Source organism: Bos indicus, chromosome 2 (assembly GCF_029378745.1).
Source record: "Bos indicus isolate NIAB-ARS_2022 breed Sahiwal x Tharparkar chromosome 2, NIAB-ARS_B.indTharparkar_mat_pri_1.0, whole genome shotgun sequence".
In the NCBI taxonomy this organism is placed as follows: Eukaryota; Metazoa; Chordata; class Mammalia; order Artiodactyla; family Bovidae; genus Bos; species Bos indicus.
Genome location: NC_091761.1, coordinates 99509434 through 99534558, shown reverse-complemented (window position 1 = coordinate 99534558; position 25125 = coordinate 99509434). Strand labels below are relative to the sequence as shown.

At 35.7% G+C, this 25125-nt stretch overlaps 1 protein-coding gene across 6 annotated transcripts in view; it reads left to right on the top strand.

Moving 5' to 3' along the window:
• ERBB4 (erb-b2 receptor tyrosine kinase 4) overlaps positions 1-25125 on the top strand; it is a 1281057-nt gene that overhangs the window by 927191 nt on the left and 328741 nt on the right. For all 6 annotated transcript variants that reach the window (XM_070800265.1, XM_070800289.1, XM_070800279.1 and 3 more), the window contains exons 6-8: positions 17917-18035; positions 20902-21043; positions 25008-25121. In XM_070800265.1, coding sequence (XP_070656366.1) covers positions 17917-18035; positions 20902-21043; positions 25008-25121 — 375 coding nt within the window. The remainder of the gene's footprint in view (positions 1-17916; positions 18036-20901; positions 21044-25007; positions 25122-25125) is intronic.

The following is a 25125-nucleotide window of genomic DNA, read 5'->3' as shown; positions in this document are numbered from 1 at the left end:
AATATTTTACCAAGTCTACTAACAGAAAATTTAAATAAATGGAGAGTTACCACATTCCAAGATGAGGGGACCCATAAAATGAGGGGACTCATAGGATGAAAAGGTCAGCTCTTCTAAAATTAAGCTTTAATTTTACCTTCGATCAATTCTCAATGTTTTACTTTTAATTGAACAAAAATAGTCTAAAATATTCCTGGAAAATATATTTAATAAATTACCCCACGCTTAAAAGGAAGAGCTATGTAGAAGAACTTTTTCCAAGTATTAAAATGTTATAAAGTAGTAAGTATGAAAACAGTATCGCATTAGTTCAGAATGGAATTAACTCAATGGAATGTAATAGAAAGTCCAGGTGCAATATAAAGTCTATACAGTAATTTGGTTTCTATAAAGTTAGCATTTTAATGGAAAATATAGAGATGATTCAATAAATGGTGTTGGATCAAATGGTTCATTTTATGGGGGAAAAAAATGAATAATAGGGGGTTTCCCCAGTGGCTCAGTGGTAAAGAATCTGTCTGCAATGCCGGAAACCCCAGTTCGAATCCTGTCATGGAAGATCCCCTGGCAACAGGAATGGCTACACACTCCAGGTTTCTGGCCTGTAGAATTCCATGGACTATATAGTCCATTGGGTCGCAAAGAGTCGGACACAACTGAGCAACTTTCACTTTTATGGAAAAAATAAAGTTAGATCTGTACCATAAAACAAAACATGAGATTAATTGTACATTAAAGTTTAAAGGCATCAAATAGACAATAGATTATAGATGGATTATAGACTAAAAGTATCAAAAGCATGAAATAACTCAAAGTACTAGAAAAATATAGGTAAAAGTTATGATGACTAGTTTTTAAACATGACATAAAGTTAGAAATTTTAAAAGAGGAAAGATTATTTTAAATACATTATAGTCTTTTTATTTTTGCATAAATTTTAATTCTCTTAAATTTTATTAAAATATTTTGTTTTGTTTTAACAAAATATTTTAATAAAATTTAAGAGAATTAAAATTAATGCAATAAATTTGTAAAAATGTTTTTCTTAAAACTAAGTATTTTCACAATTAGATTGTCAAAGTTAAAGAGGATGATAATTCCTTTATCATTAAGGATTAAAGATATCAGTAAGAATTAAAAATAGTATATGTAGACAGGCACAATCTCAATTACTGTCTTGAAAACTTTTGGTTGTGTATTTTGTGCTGTCTTAATTGTCCTACTACCATTGAGCTATAAATAGCAGGTTGACCTATAGACACCCCCAAAGTTGACACTGGTTATTGCTACAATAGCAATTGTACAGAGAGCAAATGGCTAACATCCACTGGATCATCGAAAAAGCATGAGAGTTCCGGAAAAACATCTACTTCTGCTTTATTGACTATGCCAAAGCCTTTGACTGTGTGGATCACAATAAACTGTGGAAAACTCGGAAAGAGATGGGAATACCATACTCTCTGACCTGCCTCTTGAGAAATCTGTATGCAGGTCAAGAAGCAACAGTTAGAACTCGTTGGAACAACAGACTGTTTCCAAATCAGGAAAGCAGTACGTCAAGGCCGTATATTGTCACCCTGCTTATTTAACTTATATGCAGAGTGTATCATGTGAAATGCTGGGCTGGAAGAAGCACAAGCTGGAATCAAGATTGCTGGGCAATCACATGTAAAACAGATCGCCAGTCCAGGTTCAATGCATGAGAAAGGGTGCTCAGGGCTGGTGCACTGGGAAGACCCAGAGGGATGGGATGAGGAGGGAGGTCGGAGGGGGGTTCAGGATGGGGAGCATAGGTACACCCATGGCTGATTCATGTCAATGTATGGCAAAACCACTACAATATTATAAACTAATTAGCCTCAAATTAAAATTAAAAAATTAAAATTAAAATACTGTGATTAAAAAAAGACTGCTGGGAGAAATATCAATAACACCAGATATGCAGATAACACCACCTTTATGGCAGAAGGTGAAGAAGAACTAAAGAGCCTCTTGTTGAAAGTGAAAGAGGAGAGTGAAAAAGTTGGCTTAAAATTCAACATGCAGAAAACTAAGATCATGGCATCTGGTCCAATCACTTCATGGCAAATAGAAGGGGAAACAATGGAAACAATTACAGACTTTATTTTGGGGGGCTGCAAAATCACTGCAGATGGTGACTAAGGCCATGGAATTAAAAGACACTCCTTAGAAGAAAAGCTAGGACCAACCTATATAACATATTATAAAGCAGAGACATTATTTTGCCAACAAAGGTCCGTCTAGTCAAAGCTATGGTTTTTCTAGTTGTCATGTGTGGATGTGACAGTAGGACTATAAAGAAAGCTGAGCATTGAAAAACTGATGCTTTTGAACTGTGGTGTTGGAGAAGACTTCTTGAGAGTCCCTTGGACTACAAGGAGATCCAACCAGTCAATCCTAAAGGAAATCAGTCTTTATTATTTATTGGAAGGACTGATACTGTAGTTGAAACTCCAATACTATGGCCACCTGATGTGAAGAACTGACTCATTGGAAAAGACCCTGATCCTGGGAAAGATTGAGGTCAGGAGAATAAGGGGACGACAGAGGATGAGATGGTTGGATGGCATCACCGACTCTATGGACATGGGTTTGAGCACACTTTGGCAGTTGGTGATGGACCGAGAAGCCTGGAGTGCTGTAGTTCATGGGGTCTCAAAGAGTTGGACACAACTGAGCCACTGAACTGAACTGAATTGATTGCTACAATAAGAAAATATTCTTTTTAATTTTGCATATATATAGTGACATATTTCTCAAAAAACATGTATTGCTTATGTAGAATTAAAAAAAAAGAGCAACAATAATTATATTCCTTTTATTATGACTTTTTTTGTAATTTTTGAGGATGTCCAAATTTTTTCCACATCATAGAGATGATAATTTTAAAGATATATCAATAATGCCTAACAGCTTTAAATAATATCTATAGATACATTTATTTCTTATAAAATATACATTATTTACATAAAATCTTTGCTTGAAGAGAATCTCACATATTGTTTTATATTGGCCCTCATCTGAAAACACCACCATGCAGGACAAATTCAGACTTAACTACCCTAAATTTTCAGTTATGATGGTGGTAAGTAACACAAACTATCTCTTCTTGGCCTTTTGGTTAGGATCAAGTGAAGTAACATAAACTTCTGGGAATCACCAGTCTCAATTGTGGAGGTAGAGCACTGTGGCAGGCACTGTTGCAGAATGGTTTTCCATAGCCTCTGGGATCATAAAACCTCAGAAGAAGAAAATTTCATCTCCAGTGACTTTACATTCCTGAATTCATTAGAAAGCCAATTTGCTGCACACATATAAAAGGAGCACTAAGATTAGTTTCCTAATTTTCTATTTTGACCTTTGTCTTTACAATTCTATAATGCTCTCTGACAACTGGATGTAACTTGTTCAGTTCAGTCACTCAGTCATGTCCAACTCTTTGTGACCCCATGAAACACAGCACACCAGGCCTCCCTGTCCATCACCAACTCCTGGAGTCCACCCAAACCCATGTCCATTGAGTCGGTGATGCCATCCAACCGTCTCATCCTCTGTCATCCCCTTCTCCTCCTGCCCTCAATCTTTCCCAGCACCAGGGTCTTTTCAAATAAGTCAGCTCTTCACATCAGATAGCCAAAGTATTGGAGTTGCAGCTTCAAAATCAGTCCTTCCAATGAACACCCAGGACTGATCTCCTTTAAGATGGACTGGTTGGATCTGTTTGCAGTCCAAGGGACTCTCAAGAATCTTCTCCAACACCACATTCAAAAGCATCAATTCTTTGGTGCTCAGCTTTAGAGTGTAAAGTCACTTTCATGTACCCTGACCAATATTAATTTTTTATTGAATTAAAATAGATTAAAAGAAAATAAACCAGATTAGAATACAATAGACAGTACCAAAATGCTTTACCCATAATTAAGGTCAATATAATGCCTTAAAACTTTTCATCATGGATATGTGTACTGAGCCATGATGTAAAATGTTTGTACTGTAAATTGTGATGAAAAAAAAGTTAGAAAAACACTGGAAAGAATATCATTTAACTTTTAAGCAAGCAAGATTATCCTTTAAAAAAGTAATCTCAAACATACATTCTGTGAGAATAAAAGCAATATTTTGAAAACTTTTTTTTTTATATGTTTGAAATGTGTTTCTGGTGTAACTATTTTAGATGGCTTTAAAAATGTATGCTATTACTAAGACATGGACTTGAAGTTGGACGCTATTTGAGATTCAGTTTTCTCCTCTGTAAGATCAGTAGTTAAAAGTCAGTCATATATAAGGGTTCCTAAAATGTTAAATGTAATCTTATTTCTATGGCTTTTGTCATAAGTTTAAACAGTATTTGAATAATATCTGAGTTTTTATTGCTCATCATTGGCAGTCATGTTATGTAAAATGACTCTAGGACAAATTGTTTTTCTAGAGTTAAAGAAGATATGTATAGATAATTTTAGTTATTCACATTTTAAGTGCCAGATGTGAAGATAAAAGGTGAAAATAAATTGATTTGTGCCTCCAAAGTTTTGTATTCATAGTATAGATAGTCACAGAAGTATCCAGTTACAACATAATGGGGTTAGGGCTGCAATAGAAATCTGTATGCCATGAAATAAGATCACCAAGAACAAAGTTTGTTGGGGATGCAAAGTAAGGGGTTCTGGATAAAAGAGTCAATGAAAAATTAACAAAAGAGATTTCTATGGACTTGACCCTTGAAAATGTGTAAACATTAGATAGGCAGAAAAGGAGTTTAAAATATAGAAAAAAAGATGAAAAGGAGGCACTTTAATAAATAGATACTTGAGTTCATAATGAGGCCTGGTAACCAGCCAATTTGGCTGTGAGAGAGAGAAGAGAAAAAATTTGAGATTGGATTCCAAGTTAGAGGTTGAATCAGTTAAATCAATGATGGCAGTAGTCACTGAGATCAAGAATATAGGCAGATGTTTGTACTGCAGCTGGATTGAGGATGGAAATAAAAGCTTAGCCATGTCTTTTTTGAGTCATAGAGATTTCTTATTCATCCAAGTAGAAATGCCTAATAAATAATCAGTTACTGATTAGAAACTAAGGTGAGACGTTTAGGGATATTGTGAAAAATGGCTGGAGATAGATATTTGAGGTATATCAGAAAAATGTTTTAATCAACACTTTGATAAATGCTTGGCTCTCTGAGGGTCATGAAGAGCTTGAGGTACAAGGAGGATTATTCTTAAAATTTATTTTAAATATGAGTCTCAAATATTGGACATGAAAAACCGGCCAGTAAAAAATGAAGCTGATTATAGCTGAGAGAATAAAAATAATTTACAATGCAAAACTAAATTGTAAAAGTAAATTACAATGCAAAAGTGGTTCAGATGGTAAAAAAAACAACAAAAAAAAATCTGCCTGAAATGCAGGAGACCTGGGTTAAATTCCTGGATGGGGAAGATTCCCTGGAGAAGGGAATGGCCACCCACTCCAATATTCTTGCCTGGAGAATTCCATGGGTCAGAGGAGCCTGGTGGGCTGCAGTCCAAGAAGTCGCAAAGAGTCGGACATGACTGAGTGACTGACATTCTCACTTTGGGCTTCCCAGGTGGCCCAAAGTGGTAAATAACTTGACTGCCAATGTAGGAGACTGTATGAGACACAGGTTTGATCCTTGGGCAGGAGAGATGCCCTGGAGAAGGGCATGGCAACCCACTCCAGTATTCTTGCCTGGAGATTCCCATGGACAGAGGAGCCCTGTGGGCTACAGTTCACTGGGTCACAAAGAATCAGACATGACTAAAGTGACAGCACAGAACAGCGTGATGCAAAAATTTGAGCTTGATCATTAATGTACTGGATAACCTAGGGCTCACGTGTAATCAGCTGCTTCAATTGTGTCCGACTCTTTGTAACCCTATGGACTGTAGCTCTGCAGGCTTCTCTGCCCATGGGATTCTCCAGGCAAGGAGACTGGAGTGGGTTGCTATGCCCTCCTCCAGGGGATATTCCTGAGCCAGGTATCGAACCCATGTCTTGGCAAGTATGTTCTTTACCACTTGTGCCACCTGGGAATCCCAATTAAGAACTGTCTAAAACAGGAAAAGAGCATCTTTTCATATGGGACAGAAACAACATGAATTGATTTGGATTTGAATTAAAAAAAAAAAAACTAACATAAGAAAGGAATGCATTGACTTATCTGAAGATGGCTAATTTCCAGTTTTCTGGTGCTATTAAATGTAGTATTTCACCTTGCATTTGAGCATCATTTGGTATTTTAATTTCCAAATTTAATATTAATAAGTTATTAGATGTGGGCTTTGCTGTGATATTAAGAAACTAGATATTGTCTGAAAAACCCTGATGAGACAGTGATATCTCTTAGAGACATATGGACATATTTTGGACTTGTCCATAAGCAAGTCAATTTATTTGGATTTCAATTTCTTCCTAAAATGAGAATTTTAGACTAATATAATTCATTAATTCAGCAAATATTTATTCATTGCTTTTTTTTTTTTTGCCAATTTTGGAAGGAAACTCATCCAGGTATATACTGGTTGGGAGAGATTATCTTTATTCCTGTCTGTTGATATTTTGGATAAAGAAGTAGGATAAACAAAGAGATTGTGTGTGTGTGTGTGTGTTGTGTGTATGTGTGTGTGTTCATGAAGTCTGGATATAGAGATGTTTGGTCTGCTGTAATTTGAACTGATTTGAAAAAGCTGACTGTCAAGTTTTCCTTTTTTTTTTTAATTTGTAACATGTCTGTAATATGATCACTCCATTTTTTATCACTTTATTTTCACTATGTCATTTAATTGTATATTGTAAGGTGTAGCCATCAATTTTCTTTTTCTTTTCATCTTTTTAATGTTTGTGGTTATAACATCTTTCTTTTTTAAAAAAATAATTTATATTTTTATAAAAATATATATTTTAAATACTATTTATGTTTTTATTATCCTGACTCATGCACTTCACTTGTTATCTTGAAATACATACATTTTATGTGTATTTATAAATATATGTATTTTTTTCCTGGAAATACTATACAAAAACTCATACTCCCTCTCAAGAATACTTTTTATAGTTCATATAATAGGCAATACTGTTTTTCTATGTTTGAATCCTGACTCGTAAACTTTGCTGATGTCAACAGCCTATTAATAAGGGAGAATTTCCCTAGTGGCTGAGAGTGTAGTTTAAAATCAACTCTAAGGTCCCTTAATGAATCACTTAAGCATGTATTTTAAAAATATATTGAATAAAACTTCATTAAATAAATGAATAAAGCAGCTGGTGATGAAGAATGGATTAGACAAGATTCCCTTCCTATTTGACAATATTCCTAACTAACAACATTATCTTGTCATAGCCCATAGGTCACCAGGGATATATTTGGGACAAGGGTCAAATTTGATTAGAAGCTGCCAAATCGAGGCATATTTTACTAACTGACTCTAAATGTCAGTAATGGGTTGGCAGGTATTGGCACATGAAGTGTAGCAGCTATGGCATATAGAATTAAACTATTACAATACCTGTAGGCATGTATACCTAATGGTATGGTCAGTCAGTTCCTTTGAAGAGGTTAAAATCAGACTGCTGCTGCTGCTAAGTCACTTCAGTCATGTCCCATTCTGTGCAACCCCATAGACGGCAGCCCACTAGGCTCCCCCGTCCCTGGAATTCTCCAGGCAAGAACACTGGAGTGGGTTGCCATTTCCTTCTCCAGTGCATGAAAGTGACAAGTGAAAGTGAAGTCACTCAGTTGTGTCTGACTCTTAGCAACTCCATGGACTGCAGCCTACCAGGCTCCTCCATCCATGGGATTTTCCAGGCAAGAGTACTGGAGTGGGGTGCCATTGCCTTCTAATTAGGAATAAAATATGTTGCATTTTTTTCTGATGTGCAAAATGGATATTATTGTGGCAGTTTAGAAAACCCATATATGTTTTTATAATTCTACTTTGCTAGGTTCAATTATTTTTAAAAATTAGTCACCTTCTCCAAGAGCCTTTTTCAATGAATATAGGCTTAGGCTATTGGTTAAAATAAGTAACAAATTATTAAAATTCAAAATTCCTTCCCTGTTCAGGTTAGGATATAATCTTTATGTGTCCTGAGGCCTGACCCTGTGTGACAGCAATTATTTTCAATTATTCTATGATCTAGTGTGAGATAGGAAGCAGCCGTCCAGTTTAAGACCTGTCTCCATCTCTGCCTTCCCATACAAATAAATACTTTACCCTTCCTGGAAAGTAATAATAATAGTAAGAGGGTATTTTAAGAGTATTTCCAGAAGTTTGGAAATGTTGGTTTATGATAAAGGGAACTGCTGAAAACCTTGGGAATCCCAATTTATGTAAAAAATGAATTTCCTGGCCCCTTTCCTAAACTTATTGAATCAGAAAGTAGAAAGAGGACCAGACATTTTTACTTTAAATGCCTTTATGTGATTATTACAGTCTACCTGGCTTTGGTCACACTGATGTGTCTAATTATTCTCCCATTGGAAAATTAATAGTGGTGTTTAGTTTGGTGTTAGTTTCATTAAACTAGATTTTCTACACATTTCATCATGCTCCAGAAGTAATGTGTATTCTTGGATGGTCTTTGAGCTTTATTTGTTTCATTTAAGGTCTAGTCTGATAATTGAAGCTTTTTACTTTGGCCACCTGATGTAAAGAACTGACTCATTTGAAAAGACCATTATGCTGAGAAAGATTGAAGGCAGGAGGATAAGGGGATGACAGAGGATGAGATGATTGGATGGCATCACGGACTCAAATGACATGAGTTTGACTAAATTCGGAGTTGTTGATGGACAGGGAGGTCTTGCGTGCTGCTGTCATAGGGTCACAACTGAACTGAACTGAGAAGCATGTTACACAACCCACAGTGTTCAGCTTGGTGGCGGGGGCACAATTTCACCATTCATAGGAATAAATATTGAATTCCAATACAATAAATATTGGATTACAATCCAACTAGAAGGTACCTCTAGAGAGCATTTCATCAAGTCTGCTGTCTTTAATTAAGTGGAGGTCTGAAGCATTCAAAAGAGATTTCCCTTAAATACTGACAAAGACTCAGGAAGCCCATTCAGAGTCTCCTTACAGTGTTTTTATCACCCTAATAGTCAATAAATTCTTCTTCACGTTCAACCTAAATCACCTCTGCATTAACCTGAGCATTTTTCTTATTCAAACCTCCAAGTTTGTAACCAAAACCAGCCTAGCACTAAAATTATTCAACATTTATTTAATGGACACAGTGTGTTTCATGGACACAGTTTGTCGAAATTTGATCAATAAACAGAAATAATCTAGGCAGCATAGAGGTGAAGATCATTGAGTGCTAACTGGAATAAAGTGAAATTAAAATAAGCATACTTTAAAATGTGCTTAGCAATGTAATCGGGGGCAGCCCAGGAAACTTGTCATGTAGACAGCTGCTGGTTGGGAGAAAGGAAGAGTTTTCTGTCTCTTATTTATCTGAATACTTTGCCTTCAGAATTAGGCACACAATATTTCTTTTCCCCATTTAGGTCTTTTTCTCCCCAAATCTTCCTACCAGTTTGCACGTCAATTTTGTTTGCTTAATCTCCCAATTAGGGGTAGAGGGCTTAACAACACTGATAGGAGATCAAAGGGAAGGTCAGTGTGATTAAATTTCAGACAAAAAATAATCAGTCAGTCAATCAGTCAAATGGTGGAAGTGACCTGGAGTTGTCCCATTTTCACTGGATAGTATAATGGTTTTCATCTTTAGACTACACATTTGAAATCCCCTGGGAAGCTCATTAAAAGTATCAAATCCTAGAACATAGTGGGTAATGTTGATATAATAGGAATTAAGTGATTCTCAGGCGTTTTTTAAAGTACTCTGTATCCTGCTACTCCAGTGAGGTCTGTGGACTATTAAACTGTGACATAACCTGAGATCTTATTAGAATGGACAGTCTTGGGCCCCACTGATTGTCGACTAGATGAAAATCTTCACTGATGCAAGAATTCCCATATTAAAGCTTGAAAGACCCTTTTCAATTAAAGCCTTCTTCAGAGTCACTTGATAGAGGAAATGAAGGGAAGCAGAAGGCAATCAAGGTGAGACGATGGAGGAGATGATGAAGGAGGAAAGGACAGAGGAGAAGGAGAAAAGGGAAAGGTATAAACACTTGATATCATTTTACTTTGTTACTGTGACATCAGTGCTCTGATCGCACCACTTACGAATGCTCATTATCCTTTTAGTAACTCATAAGAAGTAAATATTTGATTAATAAATTGCCAAATTTCTTCAAATAAGATTAATTTGTTCTAAGGGAATAACTTTAAGTATGGTTATTATTATATTTAAAGCAGTAATTAAGTCCTCATTTTTATTACTGAAACACTCATGTAATAAAGCTACTTATAAATAGTTTATTTATTTTTTTGAAATGACAGATACTCTCTCAGTAGTGTCCCCTTGCTACTACAAGATGCTTGGCTCTTAAACTTTATCCATTTGATTCTCATGGATATTTTGAATTGATCCCTATTCCCAGTTTCAATTTTACTGACCCTAATAAGCATTTTAATTTCACAGGCTTTATCTTTTATATTAACTAATCACAGATACTGATGTACCACGGAAGAATAAACTAGTTAAAATTCAACCCAAACATTGTAATGCACCCAATGAAGCAGTTTAGAAAAGATACTAAATACAGGGGGAAAAGTCTAATGAAATAATAGTCAAGCTAGGATGGAAATTAATATAACCAAAGCAATTATAAGTTAATGTTACCATGGAGGCTAAGTGAATTATCTCATTGATTTCAGGTTCTGTTTTTTGTTTTGTGTTTCAATCACAATGAAATATGAGTATAGTTTGATGTGTTTAATTCATATTAAGTAATGCTTATTAATCAGCAAGTGCCATTAAATAGATTGTACAAAGGGGAAGTTTTCTTTCTGAAAGCAAAACTCATAACAATGTGAAGAAATGTTTCTTAATAGTGTCTCAGCATTGTTATAGATTAAGCTTATTGCTGTCTTCTTTTGTTTATTATATCTGTCAAGCAAAGCTTTTTAAATACATTTCAGCTTACTGAACTCCAGGCATGTGAAAACTGACAGCAATTAATTCTTTTTTTTGTGTTAAATGCATCTTACCTTTAAAATATCAATTATAGACTGTTTCTAGTCAAACCTCAGAATTAACTTTTAATATTTAAGTCAAATTTTTAAAAAAATAATGACTTAAAAGAATGTTTCTTTGCATGTTCCTGAAATGGAATGGCATCTCTAAGATCAAAATACCCTGAGAAAATATGAGATAGGAGGCCACTCTATGGGAGAAATTGCTATTTTGAAAAATTTAAAGTTGACCGTACATATGATTGACTAATTTAAATGCATGTTTTAACAGTTCCACATTATAGTAATTATTACTGAACATAAGGTTGTACAGCAGTGGCCACAGGACTGGAAAAGGTCAGTTTTCATGCAATCCCAAAGAGGGACAATGACAAAGAATGTTCAAAGTACGGTATAATTGCACTCATCTCACCTGCTAGCAAGGTTACACCCAAAATCCTTCAAGCTAGGCTTCAGCAGTATGTGAACTGAGAACTTCTGGATGTGCAAGCTGGGTTTCAAAGAGGTGGAAGAACCAGAGGTCAAATTGACAACATCTAGTGGATCATGTAGAAAGCAAGGTAGGTCCAGAAAAACACTTACTTCTGCTTCATTGACTACACTAAAGCCTTTGACTGTGTGGGTCACAGCAAACTGTGGAAAATTCTTAAAGAGATGGGAATACCAGACCACCTTACCTATTTCCTGAGAAACATGTATGCAGGTCAAGAAACAACAGTTAGAACAGGACGTGGAACAACAGACTGGTTCTAAGTCGGAAAAGAAGTACGTCAAGCCTGTATATTGTCACCCTGTTTATTTAACTTGTATGCAGAATACATCATGAGAAATGCCAGACTGGATGAAGCACAAACTGGTATCGAAATTGCTGGGAGAAATATCAATAACCTCAGACACGCAGATGACACCACCCTCATGGCAGAAAGCAAGAGGAACTAAAGAGCCCTCTTGATGAAAGTGAAAGAGGAGAGTGGAAAAAACTGGCTTGAAACTCAATGTTAAAAAAACTAAGATCATGGCATCTGTGCCATCACTTCATGGCAAACAGGAGGGGGAAAAAGTAGGAGCAGTGACAGATTTTATTTTCTTGGGCTCCAAAATCACTGCAGATGGTGACGGCAGCCATGAAATTAAAAGACACTTGCTCGCTGGAAGGAAAGTTATGACAAATCTAGCCAGCATATTTAAGAACAGAGACATCACTTTGCTGACAAAGGGCCATACTTTCAAAATTGGTTTTTGCAGTAGTTATGTATGGATATGAGAGTTCTACCATAAACAACGCTGGGCACCAAAGAATTGATTCTTTTGAGTTATGGTGCTGGAAAAGACTCTTGAGACTCCTGTGGACTGAAAGGACATCAAATCAGTCCATTCCAAAGGAAATCATCCCTAATATTCATTTGAAGTACTGATGCTGAAGCTGAAGCTGTAGTACTTTGTTCACCTGATGTGAAGAGCCAACTCATTGGAAAAGACCCCGCTGAAGGGAAAGACTGAAGGCAAAAGAGAAGAGGCTGCAGAGGATGAGATGATTACATAGAGTCACCCACCCACTCTATGAATATGAATTTGAGCAAATTCTGGGAGATAGTGGAGGACAGAAGAGCCTGGCGTGCTGCAATCTATGGGGTTCCAAACAGTCAGACATGACTTAGCTACTGAACAACAGCAACAATCAAGGTTGCACTGTGTTCATTCTTTTTCTAATGTATTATTTTTATATTTAAATAGTATAATAATTAGATAAAGTATCAACATGAACATTTATTAAATAATGTATTAAAATACAATTATGGTTATTTGTTTAAATGTTATCTACATTAATTTCCTAATTTAGTAGGAAAGACCAAAGTATATAAATGAAGAGAAATGGAAATATTTTGTATAGTTAGCTTAAAGAACCATAGAGTAAAAAATGGAAATTAACACCTAGACATATATGTCTAGTATTAAAATACAGTATGATTTATAGAATATGATTGCTGTTTCACATCATGTTATTTTCCAGCTAAGCAATGCCTGTCAACCAAAAGCAAATTAGTAGACTGTCCTGTGATAACACTGATTTCATGTCTTGTAGTATGATCACTTAGCATGAGTCTGCCATTTCAGTTAGCAACTCTTAATACATTGAAGTCCAAGGGATGTGACTCAGATGGTAAAGAACCCTCCTCCAGTTCAGGAGACCTGGGTTTGATCCCTAGGTTGGGAAGATCCCCTCGAGAAGGGAATGGCAACCCACTCCAGTATTATCTGGAGAATTCCATGGACAGGCGAGCCTGGCAGGCTGCAGTCCATGGGGTCACAAAGAGTTGGACACAACTGAGCGACTAACACAATAATACATTGAAAGAGCCTTGTTGAATCTGAAAGAAAGAAATTATATTTGAATTTGTTCTTTCCAAAAATGTCTATTAAAGTATTTCCTTTATATGATATTAATTACTAATTAGGACATCTAAATAAATGTAACAATTGGTTAAATATAGGAAGATTAAGCACAATGTATGAATATTAACATTAATGAGTAAGATAAAATTCATTGAATATATTTCATATATATAATGTATATGTAATATGTATGTAAACTCATTGTGTTCTGTTAGTTGCTCAGTTGTGTCTGACTCTTTGTGACCCCAAGGACTGCAGCCCACCAGGCTCCTCTGTCCCCAGAATTCTATAGGCAGGAATACTGGAGTGGGTTGCCATTTCCTTCTCCAGGCGATCTTCCCAAACTAGGGATTGAACCCAGGTCTCCTGTACTTCAGGCAGATTCTTGACCATCTGAGCCAAATCCTGTGGACTGCAAGGAGATTAAACCAGTCAATCCTAAAGGAACCTGATTATTCATTGGAAGGACTGATGCTAAAACTGAAGCTCCAATACTTTGGCCACCTAATGCAAAGAGCCAACTCATTAGTAAAGATCCAGATGCTGGGAAAGATTGAAGGCAGGAGGAAGAGGGGACAATAGAGAATGAGATGGTTGAATGGCATCACCGACTCAATGGACATGACTTTGAGCAAACTCCAGGAGATAGTGAAGGACAGGGAAGCCTGGCACGCTGCAGTCTATGGGGTTGCAGAGTCGTACATGACTGAGTGAGTGAACAACAACATATGTATGTTGATGTATAATGTGTTTATAAATACAAATAAAATTTACATGGATGCCAAGTACAGTTCTAACACTGGAATATACCATAAAACAAAGGAAGTGTAATAAATGAGTTGTAAAATATATTAGATGGTGATAGATGCTATAACAGAGATACAAGGGGGAAGAAGGGGAAGGAGGGAAGAGGACAGGAAGAGAGAGAAGGAGGAAAGTCCATAAGGCATCAGTGGTTTGGAAAGGATTTAAATTATGTATTAACTAAGGATAGACTTCATTGAGAAGGTGAGATTAGAGCAAAGACTTGAAGGTTTAGGGGCAGGTCAAATTGACTTATTTTGTAGTATTTTATACTAGAATATTTACAGAAGAAATTACTTACTTCAAAATAATTACCTAAATTGCAAATATCAAATATGCTCTCATATATGAGATCTGAAATTTTGTTCTATTTCAAAACCTTTAAACTTGCATGAAATATCATATGACAATTTTTACAAAATAAAAACAAGAGAGAGGATGAGTTCAAGTACTGTTTTAGTTTAAACTTTATTTGTTATTTGTTGACTACATAGGGATGAATGTAATAATGTCAAATGGAAAAATATAAAAATTATATAGTTTATGAATATCATCATCATGTTCAATTGAAAAAGACCCAAGTGAATCTATGGAATCATGAAATAATCAATGGTAGAATATAAGGATCTAATAATAGATACAAACAATAATTGTAAGGTATTTTCATTTTGATATACTCTGTTTCTTAGGATTTTAATATTTGTCTGTTTACATTTTTAGTGCCCTACCCATTTAACTGTCAATATATTTCCTTTTCCTCTAATAAGTGCATTATGTACTCAATAAACAGATATTTCTGAGTTGGCATTATATGACATTTGTTACTTGGAGGGAATACTTATTTAGTGTCTATTAACTGCCAAACAATACCAGGGATGTAAACATGAATAAGATGATATACTTCAATAAAATGCTGTATTACTTTACTGGGGGAGCAGACATGGAAAAAGTAAATACAATATGTTACAATAAGTATAATAATATTATCTAATGGTTGCTGAGCACTATTCATAGGAGTCATATTAGGCACTATACCTATATCTCTATTTGTGTCTTCAAGTCCATTACATAGGAATTCATACTAATCCCATATTAAAAATGGTGAAGTGAAGTACAGAGTGGTTAGATAATATGTCATATCATAAGAACAAAATTTGAATTTGAGTTTGAATGATCCTAGATCCTCAGATGGCAGCCCACTCCAGTGTTCTTGCCTGGAGAATCCCAGGGACGGGGGAGCCTGGTGGGCTGCCGTCTATGGGATCACACAAAGTCGGACACGACTGAAGTGACTTAGCAGCAGCAGCAGACCCTCAGAGCTCATAGATTCATGTATTAACTTCACCTGCTTGGTCGTTCAGAAGCATGTACATCAGATTAACTCAACATGGAGCTGTGTCTGAAAAGGTTTCAGAACAAAAACAGAACATTCAGTTGATCTTATGGATGAGTATTTGCTAGACAGAGAAGACAGTTTATTTTATTTTTTGTCATGAAGGAATATACTGTGACAAGGCAGTAAAAATCACAAATGCATATCATGAAAGGAACTGAGGATCACAAGTGGTATTTCTGTGTGTCTGAATGTGAAGAGCAGATTGAGAGTAGTGAGAGATGCCAGTAGAAATAGAAATGGTGGTCAATTGATGGAGGACTTTTATCCCTTGCTAAGGGTTTACACGGAGAAGGAAATGGCACCCCACTCCAGTACTCTTGCCTGGAAAATCCCATGGATGGAGGAGCCTGGTAGGCTGCAGTCCATGGGGTCGCTAAGAGTCGGACACAACTGAGTGACTTCACTTTGACTTTTTACTTTCATGCATTGGAGAAGGAAATGGCAACCCACTCCAGTGTTCTTGCCTGCAGAATCCCAGGGACGGGGGAGCCTGGTGGGCTGCCGTCTATGGGGTCACAAAGAGTCGGACACGACTGAAGTAACTTAGCATAGCATAGCGTAAGGGTTTACAGCTCTATTGCAGAGTTGGAAAGTAAGGCTCATACAGAGAAAGGACTGACACTGATTTATATGCAACAGCTTATATTTTCAAGTCATTACTTTTATTATGGCATACAGGGTTATTTGTGACCTGAGAGACCTTTTAGAAGGCTATGCGATATTTAGAGATAAATCTCAGAATGAAGTTGGCATAGACAGCAGGGAAGAAAAGAAGAACATCTATTGGTAGTACTTGGGAATTTTATTAGGTGTGAAAAGTGAGGGTAGAGGAAAAGGAGAACTAGAATACATGTCCAAAATTTTAGCTGAAGTGTTGGATGGATGATGTTATCAGTAATTGAGATAAGGGAACAAATAAGAGACAGACACTCTATCGTAGAGGTGGGGAAAAAATGCATTCCATTGTGTACATATAAATAGGGAATTTTCCAGACAATGAGAAATGCATGTTGCATCTTGATAGAGATTTCAGATCTGAATCTAATGTCATCTACCTAGAGATAGTATATGAAATAGAGGATGAATGATTATATCCAAGTATATGAGCTCTTAATCCATATGAAGACCAGCTCTGAGGAACACTAAAGTTTAAGGAATCGTGTCTTGCTGTACTAACAGTGAAGGAAACTTTGAAGAGCTCAAAGAGGTGGGAAGAAACAAGGCTGAAGAAATACAGAACCAAGAAATGATGTGTTACACATATGTTGTATAATTCATTTCTCTATATACTTTTAAAATATCTCTTTGGAATAAGTATGATAAGCAGAAATGTGTCCCTTAATGCTATGATTTTGTTGTCCAGTGTATATAGCTTGATTTACTAAAGTAAACCTTGACAGCATGATGCTGTCAACTAAGACTGAAGAATGTTATAAGAAAAACTAACGTAAGTTTTTGTTGTGTTTACTATGAATATGTTTTCCGCCCTCCTTCCTGTTTCTTCAAGGATGTTCCTCTACTCCTTGTTAAGTCCCTCTTTTTAAGAAATTTTGGTAGAAATTTCACTTAAATCTCAGGAATAGAAATGTTTGTGCTACTACAGAGGCGTTATCTACCTATCTTTGTCTGTCTGTTTATCTATCTACCTACCTACCTATTTGTCTGTTACCTATCCATTTATCACCCATCATCTGTCTATCTGATAGGAATAATATAAGGTATAATGTGAATCATGTAAGAGTTTATGTTTTCATTCTTTGCATTGGCTAGCAAAAATCAGGCACCCCTTTCTGGGGACACTTTCTGCCTGTAGGCCCTCACGGTGCACATTGTAAATAGACTTTGCTGCCGACTCCATTTTTAGCAACCTGCCAGAATGCCTCTCATTCAGTTTTTCTAAATTTGACTCTTTCTTCCTAATTGTGTGATTTTTGTAAAGCACTGTCTTTGCTTGAAAAAGAATGAATCTAAAAACAAATTCATGTATTAATTTTGAAGGATTTTGTATAGTAATTTTGATCAATTGCCAACCTCAAGCAGTAAATGTTTGCTGAGCTGAGTCAGTGATGGTTGAGCAAATTGTTACTTACTCCAGGGCTCAGCTTTTCTCAGCTACTCCAAATCACCTGGCAGCTGACTTTGATGAGGCACTATCTCTGTCTTCTGCAGTGACAAGGACCGTGTGTGCGGAACAGTGTGATGGCAGATGCTATGGACCCTACGTGAGTGATTGCTGTCACCGAGAATGTGCTGGGGGCTGTTCGGGACCGAAGGACACCGACTGCTTTGTGAGTCTGGCAGCTCTCCCTTTCACTTTCTGATCCTCCCTTTCCTCCTAGTCTGACTCACATACATCAAGTCTTTACCATCGCTTGTGGTAAAGAACCCACTTGCCAATGCAGGAGATGTGAGATGCGGGTTCAGTCCCCAGGTGGGGAAGATCTCCTGGAGGAGGGCATGGCAACTCTCTCCAGTATTCTTGCCTGGAGAATCCCCATGGACAGAGGAACCTGGAAGGCTGCAGTCACAAAGAGTCAGACATGACTGAAGCGACTTGGCATGCACACAAGATAAGATCAGATGTTACTATTTTAGGGTTAAGAAAGGTGCTGTGATTTCCTGAAAGTCATTCTCTTACTGGGTGGCTATTGATTAACTAGGATTGTTCTGTCCTAGAATAAATGTATTATGCCTTTCTGATATAGTTTATTTTACAAGTGAGACTTAGTTGGACAACGTAAAGGAGAACATATTGAATATCTTTAAAAAAGATAACAGTATCCTTCCAAAATTTACTGTGTATGTTGTTGCCTCACTGAGTTGAGTCTTCTGAGTGGGGGCACTCGTATTTTATCTCTCAAATATAAATTCAAGATTAAGGCAGATAAATTTATGAATTAAACTGTCTTATAGTTTATATTGTTTACAAGCTAATATTATTCAAAATTTATAAGATTTATAAATGCATGCTTAAAGCAATTTATATGCTAATCTGTGTGATTTTTATTTTAGAAGAGGACACTTTTACATCCTCAGAATTAACATTTACAGCTTGTCGGGGCCACTTTTTAATTACTTTTTGATATCCCTGATAAAGTTCTTTCTATTCCATTGAATACATACAGGCCATTCTGTGAGTTACAGTTAATGCAGTTTCATGCACACAGAGCATTAGTTTCATTTTAAGCCAAAAATCATAAAATAATAAACAATTTTTGTTGCTAAAATGTACACAGGAATATATTTTGTTCCTCCACATCAAATATCCATAGAAAACACTGATGCATTTAGAACTGAGGATATTTTTTTTTTCAAATCGGCACTTAATTCTGCTCAAGCAAACCACAGATTATACCTCTCATGATATAGAAACACAGTAATTTATTACTTCTCTTAATGTCACAAAAACTTAATTTGTCTGTCCTAATTTTATAGTGAAACAAAGTATGTATTATAGAAATGAGTAGGGAGGAAAAAGGAAGGAGAGGGAAATATTAAAAATGTACAGAAGATGCTCAGCAGACCTTGAACTGAGACTCTTTCCCTGACCTCTCACCAGACATGAGATATAAGCTTGATCTGAAAGATACTGAACAGGGGTTGTGTTAGCAATTCCAAAATAGTACTAACAATAAAAATGAACAATAGCTCTTAACTTTCACTTAGAAGTTTTTCACTGAATTTTTTTTCATGGTTCCCTTATCACGATAAGCAAAGTGCTGAGTGAGCTTCAGAATTCTCATTTCATTATTTTTATGGAATGGTCCACTGATTCCACTTTGGCATTTAGTAGAGAATGTTCAAGAATGCCAGACCAAGGCCTTGGTGTAAGTTATTGTTTTGTATACTGTCTGGAAGGTAAACTTGTTTGATCTCTCTGGCTTATGTCCCTTTGTTGCCAAGTAATCTGTGCGAAACACTGTATAAAATATATTAGTAAAGCAATTATGAGGACACATGAAGTTTTATAGCCATAAATTAAAGCTTACTGAGTTTTCTAGATTGGTTTTTAATAGATTCTTCCTGGAAAGTGTCATCTTAGTGAATAATATATCATCAGTGAGTCTCGTTCTGATTATGCATCTCGTAGACTATCATCAGGGAATTGTCATGTTTGTGATAAAGTACTTGCTAAAACAACAATTGATTAAGAAAATGTTTTGAGGAAACAGAATAAATTAGTGCTTATTAATAACCATACATCTAATTTATGATGATATGTAAAATATAGCTTGAGTTCACATTAGCTTGCCTTCCAAAGCCTAAATTATTCCTATGCAGGTTTAAATTGTTTAATTAAGAGAATTAGTCCATCTCCTCTTTTGCTAAACACATGTTTTATATACTTATATATGTACTTTTTATCTATTTTTTTATATCAAATACCTAACTTCTGGGTGGTACAATTGTTTTTAATTGTTTTCAAATGCATTTGAACATATTAACAAATAGAAGTCTCAGGAAAAATATATAAATCGGCAGAAACAAATTTATTTGAACTTGACTTTTAGGAAAAGGTATGACCATATAGGAATAAGGTTTCATATTATTCAATTATGGACTAAATATAGCTACTTCTTTACATTTTGGCATCACATCCCACTACATTTACATTTGGCTAGTCACCTGACAGAGACTTCGAAGTCCAGTTTGAATGACCATCACAAAGTTATCTCACCATACAATGGTGATGAACAGATTCACAAGGTTACTTGAGTCACCGAATTCGTCAAATACCAGCTTTAAGAAAACTCTAGCCTATACAATTGGATATTTAGTTTTCACTGCCAGACTCTAAAACTCAGCATAAACCCTTTGAATAATAAATTTTCACTATAATCTAACTTTAATAATTTAAATCAATTGCCAGTTTAGAAATTTATGGAGAGACACCAAGAAATATGAACATTAGTAACTATAGAAGGTATGTTTGGTGAGCTGGAAAAAGTTTTTTAAAATTAAGAAATACAAAACAAACATTAACTTAAAAAATAAATCCTGATGAATAAAAAATTGTCATAGTTTCCAGTTTCTATGAAATTGATATTTGCTAAGCAATTAATACACCTTATCACACAACTGTTGTAACAGTGTCCCTTTAACAATATTATGAAGGTTGTTTCAAAAAGGAAATTAATTTTTGCTGTGTTGCAGGCATGCATGAATTTCAATGACAGTGGAGCATGTGTTACTCAGTGTCCACAAACATTTGTCTACAATCCCACTACCTTTCAACTGGAGCATAACTTCAATGCAAAATACACCTATGGAGCCTTTTGTGTCAAGAAGTGCCCACGTAAGTAACAAAATAAGACTAGCCAAATTAATTAACTCATTGTTTTAAAGCAAAGTAATTTCATGGAAACTTATCATAATTTGAAACTTGTGACATATCATGAATTACTTTGGTATGGATATTATTATTATTTCATATATAAAGGAATTAAAATTCAAAAAATTGAAGTGATTGGTTCATAATCTCAGCAAATGAGTAACATGTTTGAGGTTAGAGTACATTGTCAATTCATTGACTTCTAAACTCATTATTTTCACTGTATGTCAATATTTTTGCACATGATGCTGTCCTCAGAAAAATGATTAAGTAGCAGCAAACTATGTAATGAACAAGGTCTTCTTATAATAATAATGAATTTTCACCTAAAGTGATCTTATTATTTATTTGTAATAGAATATATAAAATAGTTTTGACATCAGATATAATTTTAAAACAATAACCATGGATATAAAGGGCATGTTAAGGAATCTTTACCAAATTGAAAACTCATCCTGGGGATTCAGAATGACCAGCTTGTTTGTTTAAGTCAATTTCTTTGCTTAGAGAGACCACTGAGACATTTCTTTGATGTTTTACTTTTTTAATGGCTGAAAAAAAAAAAAACACCTCATTTGTCCATGTAAATTAAAAGACTTTACATTCTACATCACATAGATATTTATTTTTTTGATTTGTGCATAGGATGGAATAGGAAGTGTAAGAGACGTGAGATTAGAATGGCTTTGATTATAGCTTTGGCCACTTATTCACTGTGTGATTTTTAATAAACTACTTAATTTTCTAGGTTTCATTTGTAACTCAGTCAGTAAAGAATCTGCCTGCGATGCAGGAGACCTGGGTTTGATCCCTGGGTCGGGAAGATCCTCTGGAGAAGGAGATGGCAACCCACTCCATTGTTCTTGCCTGGAATCCCATGGACAGCGAAGCCTGGCAGGCTATACAGTCCATGGGGTCGCGAGAGTTGGACACATCTTAGCGACTAAACCACCACTACCGCTTAATTTCCTTTTTTCTCTTCTTTAAAACGTGGAAAATCAAATGTACCCTCTCTCTTTCCCAGAAATAATATAAAGATCAAAGTGATAGGGAATAAGTTTCATAGGAATAGTATATAAAAACAAGTCTTTGAAAGCAATGATCATTCCAGCCATTATTATTATTTTATATTGATTAAAAGAATAAATATGCATTATATGCATAAACATATATATGCATTTGTATGTAGATAATTTTATAACCAAACTCATGATTTTAATCTGATAATTTCTCATCTAAAAGTTACCCTATATTTACTATCTACTCTCTTGCAAACTACAGGGCGTAAGAGTATCTATCATAGAATGAGGCTAGATGACAAATTTTTTTCCTTTTCTTAGACAAATGTCCTCCTCCTTCTTAGACTATATCCTTCATAGTGGCTCTGAAGTCTCTCAACTCCTAAATTACAACAAGAGGTCAAAATCTAAGGACTGTTTTTTGAAATGACATGCCTAGTTACTGTAATTATAGTAACTCATAAACTTTCTTTTATGTATTAGTTTAGGTCTATCCAATTACACACTAATTTAAAGCACTTCATTATTTATCTATGTAAAATTCAAATCTTTGGGGGACCTTGCCTATGCTAAACTGTAGCTATCTTGGGAAACCAAGATGTTTAGCTTCTAAATACTGGTCTACAATTCCTAATCCAGAATTTTGAAATTCAAAACCTAAACAGTAAATATTTTTTGAAACTTATTTGACTTCAAAACCTGAACTTTTATGAAGATACTTATAATCTTTTTTATTTATTTCATTTGACATAAGCTGCTACAAAAATGTGGACTTTTTAAATAAGAAGTATTCCTGAAGACCTTGCAGAAAGGATGGTTACTTCTATTACAGTTTGGGTTCCCGTGCTACAGAGATTTTGGTTGTTAAAGAGTGTTCTCAGGATCAGGACCCATGAGAGAAGGAAAAGAAGTGAGCTCAGGCTGTGATACAGTCTTAGCAAGGTGTCTCTTCTGTGACAGATGCTCTCTAGTGGATATTAACTTAAAATACAAAGATCATCACACTTTATACCCACTCCCATGGATTCAAATATATCCCTCTACCCCAGACTGCTTTCAATTCCAGTTCCAGATCTTCTAGCATTTCTTCTCTCAGAACAAGCCACTGCTCACGTTGTTGCTGTTATGTTAGTAGCTTAGTTGTTTCTGACTCTTGCAACCCCATGGACTGTAGCCCAGCTGGCTCCTCTGTCTGTGGAATTCTCCAGGCAAGAATACTAGCTATTCCCTTCTTCAGGGGATCTTCTGGACCCAGGAATCAGACCTGGGTCATATTTATTCTAAACTTGTATTTATTCCATACAAAGTAAAGGATCCTTTGCACTACCCAGAACTATGCCCATTGGTAGGATTTTTACTTGCCACTCTTTCCAGTCCACTCCTGACTGAGGCTGCAGGGAAGGTACCATGCATTTTCAGTTGCCTGCACCTACATCCCAAGATTAGTTTTTGTACCCCTCTGACCTCTTGTCCTACTTGCCCTCTCTTGGTTCCCCATGTAGCCATAGATATGAACTTAGTGAAAGGTGCCAGCACAGTGGTCAGTGGATAATGTAGGGATTTGGAACACCTGCTTATGCAGTTTACTATGTGAGTGCCCCAGCTCATATCAATTCCAAATTCACTGCTTCCATCTTACAATGGATTGCCGTTGGCCCTACTCAAAATTATGATGTCATGGTTTTTGACAAAACTTTGTTTGTGATGGGCAATTTGGACTACATGATCAATCAATTACCCATGGTTAGGTAGACCATCTCTACCACGACCCACAAGCATGTCAGGAGTTATTTATTAAATGGGGTATAATTCCTAGAGGTCTCTGATGTGATTTTCCATTTGAAACTTGCCATAACTCCACATAGCATATTTTCCCACCATACAAACTTCTAATATTATAGAATAAATATGTTAGAATATTAATATATTAGAATATTCTATAATATTCTAATATTATAGAAGTATGTATGGGTTTTGTGATCCAAGTAGCAGGATTGCTTGCCCTCCAGCCTAGACTTGCACTATATGCCTTTCCTGCTCTGGGTCCCTTCAAAGTCAGAAGCCTTCTAGACTACTAAATACTGCCAGAAATAGTATTTCCAAACATGGAAGAATGCTGCCTTCAAAACCCAAAAGTAGCCTGGCAGATATTGTGTTTTCCGTTTATTGTAGAAATGGATGCAATAATTTGTCCTTATTTTTTGAAGGGAATGTTTGGCATATCCCAGATCACCGGACTTCTAAACATTTCACCATGGCAAATAATTAGACATTCTTGGTTTATTTAGTAACATTTCCTAAAATCATGGGGTCGCAAAGAGCTGAACATGACTGAGCAACTAACACTTTCACTTTCCTAAAGTACTGCCCTTCCAAATTTCATCTTTTTTCTTTATATGAAGCTATGGGACAATTTCTACAGCTCTCCATTGAAAGATGAACATATTTTAAACATTTCCTCTTGTGATATAAAGTACACTCCCTTCATCCAAGGCAGTTTAACTTCAGCTTCATTTGTGCTTCATGTAACTTGAAGTATTTTTAGATTTCCAACTTGTATCATGGCATTAAATGAAGTGGAACTATTGAAAAACACAAACTAAATGTCATGCAGTTTCCTAAGACTATAAAAGAAATTCACTAATCTTGGGGGGCAATTCAGGATGTGGAGCAGTAGCCAAGCAAGTACCAAATGTTGTTAACACACGCTGCCCTTGGATTGGAATGTAGATACTCATAGATGCTATTTCAGGTTGATATGTTTAGACAAGGAGTTGTTTTAGGGAAAGAAACATACATACTATCATTTTCAAAGGGTAATAATGTTCAAACCCTAAAATATTTTGTTTTAAATTCTATTGCTGAACATCAACATTATCGCTAAATTTACTTTTTTCTTTTTTTATCAGATAACTTTGTAGTTGATTCCAGTTCCTGTGTGCGTGCTTGTCCTAGTTCCAAGATGGAAGTAGAAGAAAATGGGATTAAAATGTGTAAACCTTGCACTGACATTTGCCCAAAAGGTAG